Below are 17912 nucleotides of genomic sequence, written 5' to 3' on the forward strand. Positions count from 1 at the left end.
CTGCAGGGTGCTGGTGTGCGGCTGTCGTTGGTTATGGGTCCTGGGTTGGTTCTGAGTAGGACAAGGCTTTTAAGGACCCTTGCAAGCAGATCTGAGCCTTTGGCAACTTATTCTAGTTGCTGCTGCTTCTTCTTCTTCTTCTTCTTCTTCTTCTTCTTCTTCTTCTTCTTCTCATCCTCCCCCACACCCCCCGCCTTTTTTTGGTACCAGTATGGCATCCCTCTTCTTCTCCCATAGCAGGACAACCTCCTTGCAAGTTTGCAGGAAGCAGAAGCCAAGGGGTCAGGGGCAATGGCTTCAGAGACTTCTTGCTAACTGATACTGACTTCGCCCTCCTGCCTCTGCGTCTAACCTTTTCCATTAGTCATATTGGCTCTGTCACTCATTTTGGTGACATTTGTTCTGTCCTCTATCTATCTCCTCTTAGCCGAACTCTGGACAATGTCGACATGGTCAGCTCACACCCCCTGCACCCCTCCTTGTCTTCAGGAATCACTTTGGCCTGGAAAATACTCCCACTTAACCATTTTGGGGACCACAGGCAGCTCTGTCGGCTGTTTTGCAGTGATCCAAGAATAGAATTGTCTCCTCTGGGTTGGATTTAGAGGGTCAGGAGACACGATGAGGACCTTATACTAGGTCTTCTCATCGAGGGTCCTCATCAGAGAGTAAGGACCTTCATCATTCTCAGAGGATACCACTCAATGGAACATGAGTTGAAAACCTTTAGAACCATGTGCTCGTCACCTGGGAGTGCAGGATTCCCATCCAAAGCCCGAGAGGTGGCGCCAGCTGGCTACTGTGACCTCCCCTTCTGCTCAACCTCCCCTCCTCTGAATCGGGGTGCGGGGGGACCGCTGTACGTTGGAAGCCACGCAGGAACATCATCCACCAGAGAAACCAAGCCAATTCAACCCACCATTTATTGTCCAAGCCTGTTTGCAGAGCTGAGGGGGTCTTCTGGCTGGGGCGTGGGCAGGAAGCCATGGGGCTACTAGATGTGGGGTAGACCCAGGATGCTACGGCCCACAGGCTTTGGTTTGGATGACATCCGAGCCAGAGGACCCCTCAGCCACACTCCAGGCTGGGCGGTAATAATATTAGCGGTGATACAAATAACCAAGAGGATTCAGCTTGTTACAATATATAAAATGCAGCAGTTAATTTCACTTTCCCTGTCGGTCAGATCTGAGATCAAACCCTAGCTTTGTGACAGGCGAGGTCCGGCGCTGGGAGACTTGTTTCCCGATCTGTGAAATGGGCTCCGTAGTTCGCACCTTACTGACGATGCGAAGATGAAGGGGTTCATCAGTGCACGTCTCTGAGCCTGGTTCGAATAGTTGGCACATGTGGGAAGCTCCCACAGCCCGTAGGGCAGTCTCAACTCTTCCAGCCGACCCGGGACCACTCCACTTCTGCAGAGACTATGGAGACACCTGTGCACCCCAAACTAAACTCTATCAGAAGCGCACCTGCCTGAGGCAGAGGAACTCCTCCACCGGGAGGAGCCGGGCGGCTCGGAACACGACGCTGGGGGAGGGGATGGCATCTCGAAAGAGATGCCTGAGCGTCAATGTTTCACCCAAAGGAACTTGACAGCGACCACGGGACTTCAGGCCCTGCCGAGTCGGCGGCGGCGTGTGACCTTTAGGAGCAAGATCTCTGTCCTCGGCGATCTCCATGTTCTCACGTACACCGCGCAGGGGGACGGGCGGTGGCCTTCCTGGGCTGGCTCCTGAGAGCGGGGGTTTGGGGGGCGCGGAGTCAGGTGAGCGTGTATGGATTTCTTGCCCCTGATTGGCGGAGGGGGCCTTGGCGGGGAGGAGTCTGACTACTGAGCTCCACCCCAACATCTTCCCGGGTCGGAGCATCCAGCGCGCCCTACCCTCCTTCGGGAAAATGCCAGGGCAGAGTTCTCTAGGGGCGTCTGGACAATGGCCTGGGGGTGGGACAGCCTCCGAGCCCGGGGCTGGGGCTGGCCTCGCCCGGGCAGGCCTCTGTCCCCAGTGCCACCCCGGGGTGTGTGGTGCGGGTGGGAGGGGCCCGTCCTGCGCCCCCGGGCGCCTGGTGGTCAGACCAGGGAAACTTCGGCCTGGAAGCTGGAGGAACGGCGCGCGCCGGGGCTGACGCGGGTCAGCATGGACACCTGCGTGCTGCACGTGGCCCCGTTGCTGCCTCCCGAGGGGTGCTGGTATTTGAGGCTTGAGCCCAAGATGCCCTTCAGGTGCCAGCGCCGCCACTTCCGCCGCAGCTCCGCCTGCACCTGGGGGAAGGGAGGCTGGTCAAGACCGCCCCTAGGAGGCCTCCTCCACTGCTGACTGGGCTGCTCTGGATGGATCCTCCCTTGGCCAGTGCACAGTTGGGACCACATAGGAATGGGGGTCAAATCAAGGCTTTGGAGTGGGAGGAGGTAGGAGGCAGAGAGGATTAGAGGGTGCAGTCCAGGGAGGGAGAGGGGTGCTGCCTGGGGGTGGCTGTACCCCCCTTCTTCTGTTCCCTGCCCTCCAGCTCACTTAGGCTCATCTGAGTGGATGGAGTTCTGTGCTTTGTAACCAGGGCTCTACAGCAACTCAGCCTCTGATGGTGGGTCCCCCCTGCCCCCGACTTGCTGCGTACAGCTGCTTAACAAACTGATGTGCCCACGAATTCCAGGTCTGTGTATGTGTGTATGTATGCGTGTGCGTGTGTGTTTGTCTTAAAATGCACATGCTAAGTCAGCAGGTCTGGAAGGCCGGGTGGGGGCAGAAATCAGCATTTTTAACAAGGTCCTAGGTGTGCACCCCCACCTATTTTCTGGTCTGAGAACCACACTCGGAGTAGCAAGACTGAACTCATCATTGCTTTGCACATATCCCATCACTGTTTCCTGACCCTGGGCCAACTGAAGTGTTATTGCCTTGTCCCCAAGATCTGGGAGGGGCTTACCTCGCCATTGAGGAAGCAGTAGAGGATGGCCACCACAAAACCCTGGGGAAGAAGGGAGCCAGAGATGTGAGGCAAACAGACTCCAGGAGCCCCAGCCCTATACCACCCATGGCCATGGCCCCTGTGTTCCCCTGGTTAACCAAAGAGCTAAGCATACAGTAGGGGGTTAATTAGTACTTATGACAGTGAAAAAATTGGAAGCCACTGGCAAAGGGCCAAGGCCCCAGGTTGAACTCCCTTAAAGCCCAGACAAGTATGCAGCCTTTGGTCATTGGTTCATACCTGGAAAGACCCCACGACGAGCTCAAAGACCATTTTCACTTCAGCTTTAAAGTTGTGGGGAAAGAAGGCGAACACGAAGTAGTGCACTCCAAACAGAGGGATCAGCAGAAGGGTGGACTTGGCCAGCCTCCTGGGGACAGGAGAGGGGCAGACGGTGGGCACGGGAGGTAGGGATAACAACGGGGAAGTATGAGCTTGGGCTGCTGGCTCCTGGAAATATTGTGTTCTCTGTTCCCGCTTCAGATCTCCGGTGCCCATGCCCTCACGCCCCCCAGCTCTCCTAGCCTGGAGACAAGCATGAGGGAGAGGGAAACTCTATTCTCACCCTTCTGGAGGGGAGTCTATAAACAAGGCCAGTACTGAACCCTGAGGATAAGATACAGTATTTCAAGCTCTGTGGCAGCAAAGGGAGAGATGGTTTCAGCCCCCAGGAGATCCTGGTTCCCCCTCGCCTGGTGTCAGATTCCCTAATCTTCACAGTGGGGTCAATGTCTGCTCAACATGATCAAATTACAGACATGCCCACTCTAAATTCAGAAGTGCTTTTGGGGCTGTAAAATGCATTGCTTCCACAAGAGACCCATTCTCTACTGGGGATGAGGACATTTGGGAAGGAAGTCTCTGTAATTGGGGTGCTGACCCCATATGCCCAAGGCCACTTGGGAGGATGCTGGGCACTCAAGTTTATGCCTGGTTTAGTACTGCTCTCTGTCTTTGGCTTCTCACCTGTCCACTCCTCTAGGAGTTGCCACCTTTTCTGGAATCGCTTCCCTCCCAGCCTCCCCACACTGATACACACACTCCCAGCACACAGGAAGAGCCAGCGCCTCCTTTGCCAGCCATGTGTGTGGGGCAGGGTTGATCCTCCTTCCAAATGACCCCTCCTTCTCCGATGGAGCAGGGCTCACCCTGCCAGCTCCCTGACCTCACAGCCGGTCTGGGCAGCTCAGTGAGCCCATAGTTCATTGGCTGGGAGAGGTCTGAAGGCCAAGGGGTCTCTGCCTTTATCTCTTCTGCCTCGGCAGTCAGTCCAGGGAACCCTAGTCCTGGGTCTGAGGTCCCATAGCCGACTCAGGGCAGAGACTGAGCCCTTGCCCCTCCAGCTCCGTCCTGGACCCGGCTCCCAGCCGTGCCAAGATCCTGAGCACTGCCCACCGTCTTGGGCCACAAACCTATTCCCCATGCCCAAGGCTGACAGATGGAGGCTTTCTTTAAATTGAAGGCTTATGGGGAGGTGGAGAGTGGGAGCTGACGGCCCCTCAGCGGGGAGCTCCATCTCCCATTCCCCCCACCCATTCTGCCTGCTGACAGCTGTTTGGTTTCTGTCTCACCCACAGGGACCTGGTGATGACCAGCTCTCTTTGCTTCTGCTTCGAGCCCTATGGAGCAGTTGTACATTGGGGAAAACAGGGCCCCACAGGCAAAGGGGAGGATTAGGATGCACAGGCCTGATGTGCTGCCCCCTGGCAGACGACAGATCCCTTCGGGGCCTTCCGTTCTCAGACTGGAAGGGAAGCTCCTCCTACGCACCCAGCGGGGGAGAATGCCGTCACACCGGGGGAACGTGAGCCTTAGTCTCATCAGAGAGAATCACAGGATTCCAGAATAGAATCCTAAATCCAGCAGCTCGTGACATTCTAGCCAAGAATCTTAGAACCACAGCACAAGACTCCCCCAAGAGAAGCCAGGCCAGGAACAGTCCAGAATCCCAGGACTGGAAGGCCCTTATGGGACGCCCCAGGGTTGTCCGGTCTCTGCAGCACTGAGAAGCAATATCTTATTCCCATCTGTGGGCTGGCAGACCCCTACTCACCTCCCCAAAGCCACCCTGTCCATGTTTCTTTAGTTCTGTCTTCGAGCCCTCTCATTCTCATGAAACCCTGCCTGGTTCTCCAGTCCTCCCAGGAGTAGAGAACAGCCCTCACACCTTGCCAAGCAAGGAGCACGACTGCTGTCCCATGGATACCGTGCCCTCCCCTGCCATGGCCATGTGCTCCCAGAATCTCGAAGAGAAGGGAGCACGTGTCCGTTTCCTCACCTGTAAAATGGGAACAGTTGATAGGGGACAGTGTGGATGACATAAGATGATGTTCAGAAACCCCTTACCACATGCATGGCACTTAAATCGCAGGTGTTATTATTACTGGGGACAGCCGCATCCTGAAGGTGGCTATCTCACTGTTCACCTGGGGGCTCCCCCATGGCATGCATCTACCGTGCACTTACTGGGTCCTTTTTCTGCGCCACACACATGCCAGGGACTGGGCATGTGGTGTGAATAAAGCACAGGTCATCTGTTGTCTTCTCAAGCTCCCTGGCTTGGCAGCAGATGCATACCTGGCTCAGATCACTTGCTAGGTAAGTGATTGCAAGAGAATCCCTTGCAGGAGAATCAACCCTTATGGGCTGAGCCAGGTCATGGGGGCAGAGGTAGGCAAGAGGAAGGTGGCTGTTTCATGACTCCAGAGTCACCAAAGTTCCTGGAGAACTTCCAGGAAATGTGGGTAGATTTGAATACCGGGGATGGGGACACCAGGGGACCCAGGGCATACTCACGAGTATGGGCTGCTGTCACTCTTCCCAACATCTGGGGACCGAAGTTTCTGAACCAGAATTCGGATGATGAGAATAAATAGGATAAAGTTCACCTGGTGGATGAGGTCAAGGTCAGTGGTCAGAGAGGGGAGGCCAGGGTGTCCAGGTCCCTGGGCTGATGGCCTGTTTTTTTCCCCCAGGACCCTGCTGCCTGTCCATCTTATCTCTTCTCTAGCTTTTCCCTTTTGGGCAGGCCATCTGGGAACTCTAGTTCACATCTCCAAGGACTGGGCCTCCCAATCCATTTTCTTACCCTAGAGGAGGAACTAATGGGGAAAGGGGTGGGGATAGTCCTGCACAGGCACTGGGAAACCTATGTTTCTGTTCTGACCCTGACATGAATCTCCTGTGTGGCCTAAGGAAATTGACTACCCAAGCTGGGCCTCAATTTCCCCATCTCTACATGGCGGGACGAGGCCTTACCAAGATGGAGGTGAGGATGGGGGCCTTTATGATCCACCACAATGAGGAGTTGATGGTGTCCCAGCATCTGGACAGGGCATGGTGGGGGAGAATGAGAGCAGTTGTCCTCAGCCGGAGTTAGAGGCCCTCCCTGGTGTTCCGGCTCTGCCCCTGTACCCCTTAGAAACTACAGGCCCAGGCTCTGTTGCTCCCAGTCTCCCTCATCCCTCCCAGGGGATCAACCCCAAGTGATGGCAGCCAGGGGGAGGGGGTGGGGCAGCAGCTCACCCAAAATCTTCAAAATGGATTGTGATGACGGTCCACACAATGGTGAATGTGCTGGGCACCCCTGTCAGGGCCAAAGGCGAGAGAAAGAGAGGAGAGGGCACAGGGAGAGGTTTAGGAGAAAGAAGCAGAGAGAAAGGAAGGGAGGGAGGGAAGGAGAGAGGGACGGAAGGAGGGAGGAAAGGGTGGGTTACCAGGGCTGCCACCTGCGGTTACATAGGTTGTGCACTGAGCAAAGATGCTCACTTCACTGAGGGGGTGGAGCTCTACTCCTCAGGGGCTGTGTCCACCCAAAGGAAGAATCTTTTTCTAACTTTGATGGAGGCATTTTACAGACTAGCAGGGACCCTGTGTTTTAGGGGCTGAAGCGGAAATGGATGCTCACAGAACCTGTCCCCCAGATCAGCCCTAGGTGCAGCTACAGCCTGAGGGCACCTGCCCTGGGGTCAGAGGTTTGGGGGACTTTTATCAACACTTGGCTGAGAGCCCGGCAGGCAGGACCTGCAGCCCAGGGAGACCTAAGAGTGCAAGCAGGGTTGGCAACCACCCTCTAGTGAGCTTCCCAGGCCTTGCCCCTTCTGTCCCCAGCCTGGAAGCCCTCCCTGGTACCATACCCCAGCCGATGAGTATGTACCCCCAGAAGTACTTCCGCTCAGAGAAGAAGGAGACGGCAAGCAGGGTGTGCAGGTAGAGGCCCTCCACCAGCAGCCAGAAGAAGTTGGCCATGACACAGTACTGGAATAAGACCATGGCTGCCTTACAGCTCACCTGCAGGGGGAGGACAGAGAAGGGGCTCACTGAGGCTTGAAGTGGTCCCCTGCCTGCCCCCGGTCTGTTTGGGGACAACAAACACAGATGCAGCATGGCCAACTTAATCTTTCTGTTGTTTTTGCACTGTCCCCTTAGAAATGTCCCTGGTGGTTTTCCCATTATCCTTGATTTTAGATCCTCTGATATTCTGGGATAAGCTTGCACTTTCCCACCCATCTATCCATTGTTTTACCCACTAGATACCCACTACCAGCTCACCCATCTGTCCATCCATGCATCCACTGATCATTTATTCATCTCTCCATCTATCAATCCATCCATGCATTCACCCATTTATCTCTCCATTCTTCTATCTTTCTACCAACTAGACATGCACAAGCATCTATCCACCTAACCATCCAGGCATCCATGCATCCATCCACCTGTCTACTGACCCAGCACCCCCCCCCCCCGCCATCATCTATTTTTTCTTGGTTTACCCATCTAGCCTTCCACCTACACAGCCATCCACGCACCGACTTACTCAGCCGTCCATCTACCTACCCATACACTTAACCCCTCACCCACCTACTCATCCACCTTATTTCAGTTAGGCAGTTAGGATGGAAGGCAGCTGGAAGAGGTCTGAGGGAGCATTCTTGCCTGAGTTTGCAAGAGTTGCCTGGATGTGTGGGGCTATGGGCTGTGGGCTGTGGACTGTGGAGGGGGGGGCTTATGGAAGTGTTGGGGACAGATGGGGGCAGAGAAGAGGCCAGAGGACGAGAAAGTAGAGATGAAGGAGAGGTAGTCAGAAGGGATGGTCATTCCTCCCGGGGGCAGAGGAGCTGGCAGGAGAGTGAGTTCCCCCGGCAGGTGAAGACAACGGGAGAGTCAGGGGGATCCCTGAGTATGGCAATCAGGGGTTGCGGGTGGCCCACCTGGCATGACTGGAAGATCCCCTGGGCCCTGTCCTCTCCCAGAAACAGTCTTCCATTTCAGATCAAGCCCAAGTAGCTGTGAGCCGGAGCTTAAAGCCATCCCCCTCCAGGAAGCCCTCTAGATTCCACTCCTCTCTGGAACACAGGTTCCACCCTTCCTTCCTGTGCCCTTGGCTTTAAGACATCCTCAGACAGCAGCTTGCCCTCTTCCCTCTGGTTGCAAGCTCCTTCCTCAGGTGTCACTCCAGTTCTGCCAGCTATAGGCGAGTGGTGTCCCCCAACCTCCCCCCATCACTTTACAACTAGAATAGCTCATCTCTTTAACAGGACAATTAGCTGTGCTTCCTGCCTTAGAAAAGCTTCAGATAGTTGCTAAATGGGTCTCCGCAATTATCCTTAACAGGTGTGCTGGAGGCTTCCTGGCTTTGTAGCTCAGAAGTCCCAGCTCCTGGGTGGGGTCCTCTGAGGAGCTCTGGGATTGGCCAGGGTGGCCACCCTGGGTTTTCCCTCCCTCTTGTCAAGATGCCTGAGATTCACCATCACAGCTTCATTCTCTGGGGAGAAGGTATTGCTGACCCCAAAATAACACAGTGCCTCTGAGGTCCCTCATGAAGCAATGAGTCACTGGCCATAGGAGTGGGTGGGAGCCAGGGCTGGTCTTGAGCTCTCTGTCTTAGGTCTTGGGCACTCAAAGAGGGGGCCAGTGCTCACAATCACTTGGAGATGGACCCCTTAGTGATGGGCAATGAATTCCTTAGATACTCTCTTGAATGCCCTTCCTGAGGAAGCCCCAGAACAGGGCTGATGTCAGGAGAAAGAGGGAAGAGAAGGGCTGTGTGTTTGGACTGGCTTTAGATGGTGGTGGTGAGGGGGGCGGAGGAAGGAAGCTTTGAAGTCCTTGCAAGATCGGGGAACTGAGGCAGGGAGTTTCCAAAGGTCACTTGGGAAGTCAGCAACAGCGGCAGGATGGTGGTGTGTGTGTGGGGAGGGGGGGACTGTGGACTCTGGCCACAAAATGGCGCATTTCCACCAAGGAGAGGCCCTTGTCACAGGCACAAGCAGGTGTGGGAGCTCCCAGGGAGCTGCGCACCATCTCTTGTAGCTGGGAGGGGAGTGGGATTCAAGGAGCTGCAGATGGCGGCAGATGGGGGGTTGGCCATCCTGGGAGAGAGAAGAGGAAGGAGGAGAGGGGAAAGGGGAGAAAGCGGGAGAAGAGGGATGCGGTGTGAGAAGGTGAAGAGGGAGAGCGGGGCGGGCCGGGCAGGGTTCTCACCGAGCCCTTGGTGCAATGGTCCAGCTCCTCACTGTCGAAGAGGGTCAGGTCTTTGATGAAGACAGAGGCGGCCCTCAGGATGAAGGATATGAAGAGGTGCACGTGGATGTAGTTCCGTGTGCAGTGGAGCTTCCTGCGCGAGGCGGGCGGAGCTGGGCGGCTGGGGGGGCTCCGCCACCCGGCCCAACCGCATTGTCCTGGGCTCCACGCATTGTCCTGGGCTCCACGCGAGGGCAGGGCGAGGGCAGCCTGCGGCCTCCAAGTGTAGGCCCCGCCCCCGGGTAGCCCAGTCCTGTGGGTCTCGGCCTCCAGGGCCAGCCCCACCCTCTGGTGCCCTATTCCCAGGTTCAGCACCATCCTGTGGGGACGAGGCTGAGACAGGTGGACCGCTCTGAGCAGCTTGCTGTCTCCTGGGGAGGTTGGCCTAGCTAGGGGACAGAGACAGGGACTGTGTGCTGAGTGGGTGGGGGGTGACCGGGGAGGGGACCAGAGCATGACTGGGCCACGCTGGGCTCGAGCAAAGGAGTGACCTGGCTGGGACAGCTTTGAGGCTTGCCCTGGGGCTAGACCTCACCTGAACAGGCTCAAGATGGCTGTAGCAATGAGAAGGGCAGCGAGGGACAGGCTGTGGCCAATGGTGTAGCCGGTCTTCACAGAGCTGTAGAACATTGACCGCTGCTGCTACAGTGGGGAGAGGAAGGGGTGATCTTAGGTGGAGGTGGGGTGGGCTCACCTAGGGGGTGATGGCAGGGGCGCGTGCTCTACACACCCTGCCTCCCATCCCTGCCTTGGCAGGTGAAGAGGCCCAGGGATTGCCCCCCCCACCCCTGTGGCCCAACATTCTGGCCCTTCAGGCTCCATCTGAGGCCCTTACGCTGTGCAGCAAGGGAGGCACACAGGAAATTAGGACACCAAAGACACTGGGGGTAATTTGCCACTGTGGGCTCTCAGGGGCAGTGGTCAGCAGGATGAGGGCAATCTGGCCTTTCAGGGGGTGGCAGGACGAAGCTAGAATCCAAGAGCTTCTTGCTGGGTGCCTCTCAGTGCCCTCCCCATGGACACACGTGCAGAGCCTCGGTCACTGGGCCCTCCCTTCTTGCTCGCCACATCGCACCCCTGCTGGAGCCCAAGCAAGGGATCAAGTGGGATTTAGGGGGTTTAGATCCTGCCTGAGGACCTGGTGGGCTCTGAGAGCCTCTGAGGAAGTTGCCTTCGTGGGAGCGGTGAAAGCTCTGAGCAGCGTCTGGGGTGGGACCAATGTCACAGCTGACAAACACACACCTGTGTCCCCGCACCAAAGTGATGAGGGGCTCCTAGCTGAGGACTCCAGTTATACTCTGCCTTCCTATCAGAATCCCCCCTGGCTCCTGGGCCCACATCCATACAGTGAGCCCATCTTCGTCTGCTCCCGGGCGTCCCTGTCCTGGGACTCAGGACCACAGTCCTGTCCCTGTTCCTGTCCCCGGCTGGCTGCCTGGTATCTGAGGGTGGTTCCTTCCAAGATCTGCCCCTCAGTTTCCCCTCTGCATGAGACAGGAAGATGAGGCCTGCCTGGCCTGCCACCCTCTAGGGCCGGAGCAAGGTGCCCACAAGGTGGGGGAGTGTGGGTGGGGTGTGGGTGGGGCGAGGGGGTGGCCCGGCTGGGAGGGTGAAAGCCCCCTTCCTGTTCTGGGTCAGGGAGACAGGGAGATGAGCCCCTGGAAGTGCAGGTGTGGTAAGGGAGGAGGCTTGGGAAGGACCCCACCCTCACCCCGAGTCCTGGCTTCCACAGGGACAGCAACCTTACTCCTTGCTGGGAGAGAGTGGAAGGAGCCTTGCAGACCGAGGCACTCTGGGGGAGGAGGGGCAGGGGTGCACAGAGGCCCACCTGGTCCAAATCTGATGCCTTGTCATCCCAGCCACAGGCAACGGGGTAGGGGCCGGGCTCCAGGTGTGTCCAGCCCTCGGTGGTGCAGCCACGGCTCACGTTGAGGCCTGGGTGGAGGGCAGGGGCCGAGAGGAGAGAGGTTGAGGCTGGGAGCAGGACGAGTCCATGGAGTAGGCGTGGGGCCTGGCTGTCCCTGAGTTCACCTTATCCCTGCCACCCCCAGTGGTGTTGGGCTCCAGCCACCCTGCCCTAGACCCTAGGGCATCGTGGGGGACTTGGGGTGGGGCAAATCTCCTCCAGGGCTGCCAGGGGGACCCTCCAACATGAGGGACAGTCAGAGCAGACCTTTCTGGGCTCAGCCCTGCCCCTTGCCATGTCTAAAACTGACCCCCGGGGCAAGATATATAGTGACCCTCGTCACAACCTGGATTCTTGGTGCAGAATGACCCGTGGCCCTCATCACAAGCTGAGTGTTCACCCTGGTCACAGGGCCGAAAGTGCTGGAGTGGCTGAGGGTTTCTTTGCCCCGTGGGTACAGACAGCCATCCTCTGGCTGGCCCGAGGGGCTCCTCCTGGCTAAGCCTGACTGGGCCAATGGGCCTGCTTTCCTCCCATACCCAGTGTGGCTCAGATGTGCCACTGGAGCGGGACCAAAGGTGAGGCAGGAAGGACACCTGAGAAGGGCGCAGGTCTGAAATCCTAAGTGGGGAAGCAGGGAGTCCTAGCTGGGGAGCCTGCCCAAAGGTACATGGGAGGGGGGATCAGGCAGCATGGCCCCACAGGGTCTTGGGGTTGAATTTTGCTGCAGCTGGGGCTCTGGGACTTTGACACCCTCCACTGTCCTCGGAGGCCCAAAGCTGAAGCAAAGGGACAGGACCCACTAGGGGGGGCCCATGATGTGAGGGCTACCCTTGTGGCTGCTGGCTCTCTAGCCCTGGGGAGGGGCTGAAGGGAAAATGGGGGAGCCAGAGAAGATCCCAGGACTCACTAAAGAGGCACCTGGGTCCAAGTCCAGGTGAGAGCTGGCTTGTTGGGGTGGGAGGGAGGGGTGAAGAAGAGGAGAAGGAGGGGGAGGAAAGGAGCAGGAGAGAGGAGGACAGGAGGGAGGAGAAGGGGCAGGAAGAGGAGGTAAATGGATGGAGGAGGAAGGAGAGAATGATGAGGTGAGGAGATGAGGAAGAGCTGAGAAAGAAGATGGGTCCTAATGTCCTTGACCTACATAGCTTCTTCCTCACACCCAGGCGCTATCACTGGGGTCACCATCATTGCCACCACCGGCATCACTTTCGTCACCACTACTGTGTCATCACTGTCCCTGGCACCACCACCAGTGCCATCATGGTCACCACCATCCTCACCAGCACAACCACTATCATCACCATCACGGGTCCCATCGCTGTCACCAGCACCATCACCAGCAACATCACCACTGAGAACCTTCATTTGTCACAGCTGGACAGAGCACTTGAGGCCCAGTATCTTACTGGATCCCCTCAACCCCCCAGCGAGGAAGGGAAGCCCATTTCACCTGGAGAGGCCAGGCTCCCAGAGGCTGGTCACTTGCCCTGAGAGGCTATGGCAGTTGTGACCCCTGGAGTCATCCTGGGTAACCTTGCCCCTGTCTGCACTGAGGGGGACCTGAGAGCTTGTTTTGGGTGTCCAGGCGCAGAGCTATAGGAGGAGTCGAGCTGTCCTGAGAGCTCGGGGAGAGTCACTCTGCATGTGTATTTAATATTTCTAAACTTGGCTTGGAATACACCTAACCGGGTGATTCCCTGCCCGCTATTTCTGTAAATCCTCCAGGCCGCCCTTTGAAAGAGGTTCTTACCACCCTACCTCAAGGCTGGGGAATTGAGTGACAGCCAAGGACACTCAGGAGCTGGGCCTGGGTCTCTTTCCACTATGAGGTCCTGGAGCCAGCAGGAGACACTCTACTGAGGCAGGGGTGTTGGGCAGGGCCAGTTCCTGACTTGGCAGCCCTTCTCTGGGGCAGCCTCCCAACCACTCTGCTGCAAGGGGTTCCCAGCACAAGAGAGAAGACCTCACTTAGCCCCTTAGCTTTCCACCCCCCCTGCCCGTGCAGCCTGGGTAGGCTTCAACCAGGCCCTCAGTAAAACCGCAGGCCTGCCTCAGCCCCAGATCTCAGGAGCTTACTGAGGGCCCCTCCCAAGATCTGATTCTTGTGTGGACTTCCCCCACCAGCGGGGGGCGGGGAAAGTCCAAAAAGGTGACAAGCCCAAATCAGCCAGCCTTGAGGTTGGGACACCAAGGCCTCAAGTTTTGAGCACCCCACTGGCCAGAAGGACTAGGGCTTGGTGAGGCCAGACCTGTGACACAGCAGGCACCTGGTATCATCATGAATTAGGGGACCCACCAGCATTCACACTGCAGGGGTGGGGGGCAGCAAATGGGACTGTGTTAAAGCTAGCCATTAGGAGTTATGATGAGTTCCACTAAAGGAGGGGACTGCCAAGGTCCAGAGAGGTCGGGTGACTTGCCTATGGTCACACAGCAAGGAGGCAGCAGGCTTGGGATACAGTTGTGGGTTGGCCTGACTCCACATCTTTCTGGGCTTCTGGAGTGGCTCAAGGGGCACCCCGTCCCCTGGAAACCTGCCTGCCCCAGATATCGGGGCAAGGGAGTGGATAGTGGATCACCTTCAGAGCTGGATGGCCTCTTTGTACAGCCCTGGGGTTGTGGCCCAGGTCTCAAAGGGAACTGTTCTTGAAGAGAGATCTCAAGGGTGGCCACCTGAGACCCCAAGAAGCAGTTCAAAGTCTCTCTCCAGACTGGGCCTGGGAACCAGCACAACTTGTATGTGTAGAGGGGAATACGGAGGGCGGGAGGGCGGGTCTAGGGACTTTAACCCCACAATCTCCCAGTCTCCTGCGGCTCACCATGTCACACAAAGAAGTCATTGCCTCCCCTCCACTCCTCCCTGGGCTCTCCATGAGAAAAGCACAGCTCAGTGACTGGAGGTAGAAATGGTGGAATTGCTTCCCCACACCGCACTCCCCTCCGCCCTCTCTCCCCTTCCCCATCAATCACCAGTACCTTCATCCCAGCCTCCCTCCCTCACTATCACCACCATCTTCTCTCCCTGGAATTAGGCAGGAGCCTCCTGCTGACTCTCACCGCTTTCCTGTCCCCTCCAACCCACTCCCACCCCGAGATAGTTGAAGAGATTGTTCTCAAACCCAGCTCTGACTATGAGCGCTCTCCTGCTGAAATCCTGTCCATGGTGCCCCGTCCCAGTGAGCCACGGCAAACATCTCAGGTTGGCATCAAGACTTTCTTACCTATGGCTTCACAACGCAGGCGGTCAGGCAGGGAGGTGTCCCACAGACCCCACAGACACACTAATGTAGCCACTGTTGTCTTAACCAAAATAGCAATCCTAGTTGTCACTCTTAAAAAATGTCTTTTCAAATATTTCAAGGTAAAAACACCACAGATGAAAGACATGCAGACCAGGAATCAAAGGACTAGGTCCCCATGGACATTTTGGTGCCTTGATGAGCAGTCCCTTGCCTGGCCAACACTCCTTCCCCAGGGTTTTTTACCCAGCCTGGGGAGATGACTTCTCTCTAACTCTACAGTCTTTATTCTCTTCAGGTGTCTTCAACTTTCCCTGTAGAACTATGTCCCTTCCAATGTTTCCAGGGAGGACGTTCTTTCCCCAGTCCTGTTACGCAAAGGGGTGGGAGTTGGGCTTGGCACTGTCCCCGTTCTACACTTGCCTTCTTGCAAACCTCCCTCTCTGGAGTTTAAGGCTCACACCTTCTTCCCAGGAAAACACGCCCTCTTTCCCTTCCATTTGCAGCCCCTACACTGGTTTCTTATTTCTCTCCATCATTTTCAGAGGCTAAGGCCTCCAGGTGCAGCTATGTAGGTTGTTCACTGCACAAGGGCATCTGGCTAATAAACATGGGGACCGGTCTACCTCATATTCAACTTGTCATTAGGTGGGTTCTGGTGAGAGGCTGACTCTGCCTGAGGAGGCACTGCCTTCTTCTCATCTGCACAAAGGCACCATGTGGGCCCCAGGGGGCTGGCAGCCTTGGGGTTAGCCAGATGGTGGGCTGCAGTCCAGGTTCTTAAGGGAAGGAACTGCCTTGACAATTCCAGCAGGGACAGAAGGAAAAGCCGTCAGGAGGAATGCAATTAGAGGAGTGTCAAGGAGGAACACAAGTAGCAGGCACTTCCAGGGATCTGATAGAAGGCTGGGTGCCAGGCTCTGCGGACTGGACGCATGAGAGCTGCCAGAAGAGTTCATCACCTGCCTGCCCAGGTGTCGGGCTCCCCTGGAAAGCTGGGCTAGGTGGAAGCTGGCCTGGAATACGGATGTCTCTACTGCTCCCAGACTGCACAGGGAAGGCACCGACATCTCTCCCTCACTGCTGAAGTCACAACACTGAGCACTGGAGGGCAACACCAGCCTGCTCCAGGGTCCCTTTGCCCCACCGCCTGTCCCTATTATACACAGAAATAGGTCCAGAGAGCAAAAGGCCACCTGGAATAAGAGATGCCCAAGAGTCTTTCTGCACAGCCTCTGAATTCTTATGTAGGTCGTGCTCCTCTTAATCCTTCCCCCTCTAGACTTGCTCCTCTCTCAGGTCCTCTCCACTCTAGACCTGCTCCTCCCTGGAGTCCTTCCCACCCTAGATTTGCTCCTTCCCGGAGTCCTCCCCCATCCACACCTCCTTCATTGGGTGCTCCCCTCTCCAGACCTTTTCCTCTCTCGGGTCCTTCCCCTCTCCAGACCTGCTCCTCCCTTAGGTCCTTCCCTCTGTAGACCTGCTCCTCCCTTAGTTTTTGATGAGTCTCCAGCTCATCCAACCTAGACCTGAGGTGGGCATGCTGGATCCCTCCCTCCCGGCCAGGAGTCCCATGCACCCTTCACAGACAGGGAAATTTCCCACTTCTCTCTTCTGCCATGCTTGAGTCCAAACCATTACCACTTCTCCCCTGACTTGTGACTGGATCTTCCCACTGCACCCCCAGAATCCTTTCTTTTCATGGAAATCTGAGTTATCGGTTAAAAACCTAAACCTAAATTGAACTGGTCAGTCCCCAGCTTAATGTCCCCAGTGGTTTCTCATTGAACTTAGGAAAAAGTCCAAGGACTCCGTCAGCACTCAAGGCCGGCATGGCCTCTGCCGCCTGTCTCTCTGCTCTCCTCCCTCCCCTGCTCAGCCCGGGACCTCCACTGTATTTCCTCAGTGTCCATCCCACAGGCTGCTGATCCTCCCTCTCCACAACCCCCCCCCCCCGCCCCCAGGATCTTCCCCACCTCCAGGACTTTAGACTGTAGCTGAAAGGTCACCTCTCCATCCATGAACACCTGCCTTAATGTTGTGCCTTACCCCCTTCTCCCTCCCAGGACTCCTTACCGTTTACAACACGTGTTTATGTCCCTGCTGAATGTCTCTTCAGCTAGAACCAGGCAGACAGCATGGCTGGTCTAACGCTCCCCGCCCTGTGTTTGTCTAGCCCATGCCTGTCATTCTAGTAGTAGACGTTTAATAAACGTTCACTCAACGAAGAATGGCTGAATATATGCTGGAGGCTTCCTCAGTGAGTCGATGGCAAGAAAGCCCAGTTCCTAAAGAGGCTCCTCCTCTTCTGCCTTCTATGAGAACATTCATTGAAGCAGAACATGACAAGGTGTGTAAGCAAAGCCCAAAAGGTCATCGGCTCCAGGCAGTGAAAAACAGTCATGACCAGACAACGGGAACACGGGAGCCATAATCTAGTCATGCATCTGTCAATCAGTTATCAATTGCTGAACAAAAATTTAATGAGCCCTTCCCATCTGCTTATCTTTTGTGTGAAGAGCTAATCAAATCCCGTGGATCCTTCAAAGACCTAGTGCCAATACACCCTCTTCCAGGAAGCCCCCCCCACCGATTGTTTGAGCCCCTCTGACCACTGTCTTTTGCCTTCTCACTTCCTCAACAGGTGGGGACCCACTCCAGCTGGTACCGCCTGAGCTGCCCCAGCTCCCTGGCTTCAACCTGGGCCTCTTACCTTGAGTCGAGGAAAGGAAGTTAAAGATGAGGGGACAGGCCAAGACGACCACCTGGCCCGGAGGGGTGGCTGGCCAGCAGGTGAGGTTGTCCCACATCTTGCTGCAGCCTGAGGGGAAGAGGGGAAGGCAGAGGACACACAGGTCAGCACAGTCATCGCGTTCCTCCAGCCTTGGGACCTGAGCCCACCGGCACCCATTCTTCTTCTTCCTTCAGGGTCCCACCTGGAGGAACCTCCAGTGTGAAAGAGCTGGCATCACCCTGCCCAGGCTGCAAAGGGCCTCTCAGGATGGGTGGCAGGACTACAGCTCCATTGTCCTCAGCGAAGGGTGGAGCTCCCCCTGGGGGTGTTTTGAACAACGGTGGGGATTTTGTTTGTTGCAGAAATTGGGGGTCTCACCCGGCATTTTGTGGGCAGGTCCCAGGGATGCCAGGAAGACATCCTGCAAGGTGTCACATGATAATGAATTGTGTAATATTCTGCAAGAATTTCCGGTGAGCCCCTGGACATTTGTGTAGGTGAAAATGTGTTGTAATGACAGAGCCTAGACTATTACTTCATTTTG

The 17912-nt window shown here is 56.3% G+C and overlaps 1 protein-coding gene across 1 annotated transcript; it reads right to left on the reverse strand.

The window, feature by feature from the left end:
• Positions 1-904: 904 nt before the first annotated feature.
• VIPR1 (vasoactive intestinal peptide receptor 1) lies at positions 905-17452 on the reverse strand. The gene is made up of 11 exons (XM_080818870.1): positions 17348-17452; positions 11318-11424; positions 10025-10131; positions 9451-9583; positions 7104-7257; positions 6493-6553; positions 6226-6292; positions 5764-5855; positions 3208-3337; positions 2926-2967; positions 905-2263 (listed from the first exon to the last, which is right to left on the reverse strand). The coding sequence occupies exons 1-11, from the start codon at positions 17442-17444 to the stop codon at positions 2072-2074; spliced, it is 1182 nt and encodes a 393-aa protein (XP_080674996.1). The 5' UTR covers positions 17445-17452; the 3' UTR covers positions 905-2071.
• Positions 17453-17912: the final 460 nt, after the last annotated feature.

Source organism: Martes martes (assembly GCF_963455335.1).
Source record: "Martes martes genome assembly, chromosome: 1".
Classification (NCBI taxonomy): domain Eukaryota; kingdom Metazoa; phylum Chordata; class Mammalia; order Carnivora; family Mustelidae; genus Martes; species Martes martes.

Coding starts and splice junctions, on each gene's coding strand:
- VIPR1 (XM_080818870.1), bottom strand. CDS start 17,444: ATGTGGGACAACCTCACCTGCTGGCCAGCCACCCCTCCGGGCCAGGTG. Junction 7,258..9,450: donor ACCATTGCACCAAGGGCTCG/GTGAGAACCCTG, acceptor CTCCCCCTGCAG/GTGAGCTGTAAGGCAGCCAT. Junction 2,968..3,207: donor TCGTCGTGGGGTCTTTCCAG/GTATGAACCAAT, acceptor CTTCTTCCCCAG/GGTTTTGTGGTGGCCATCCT.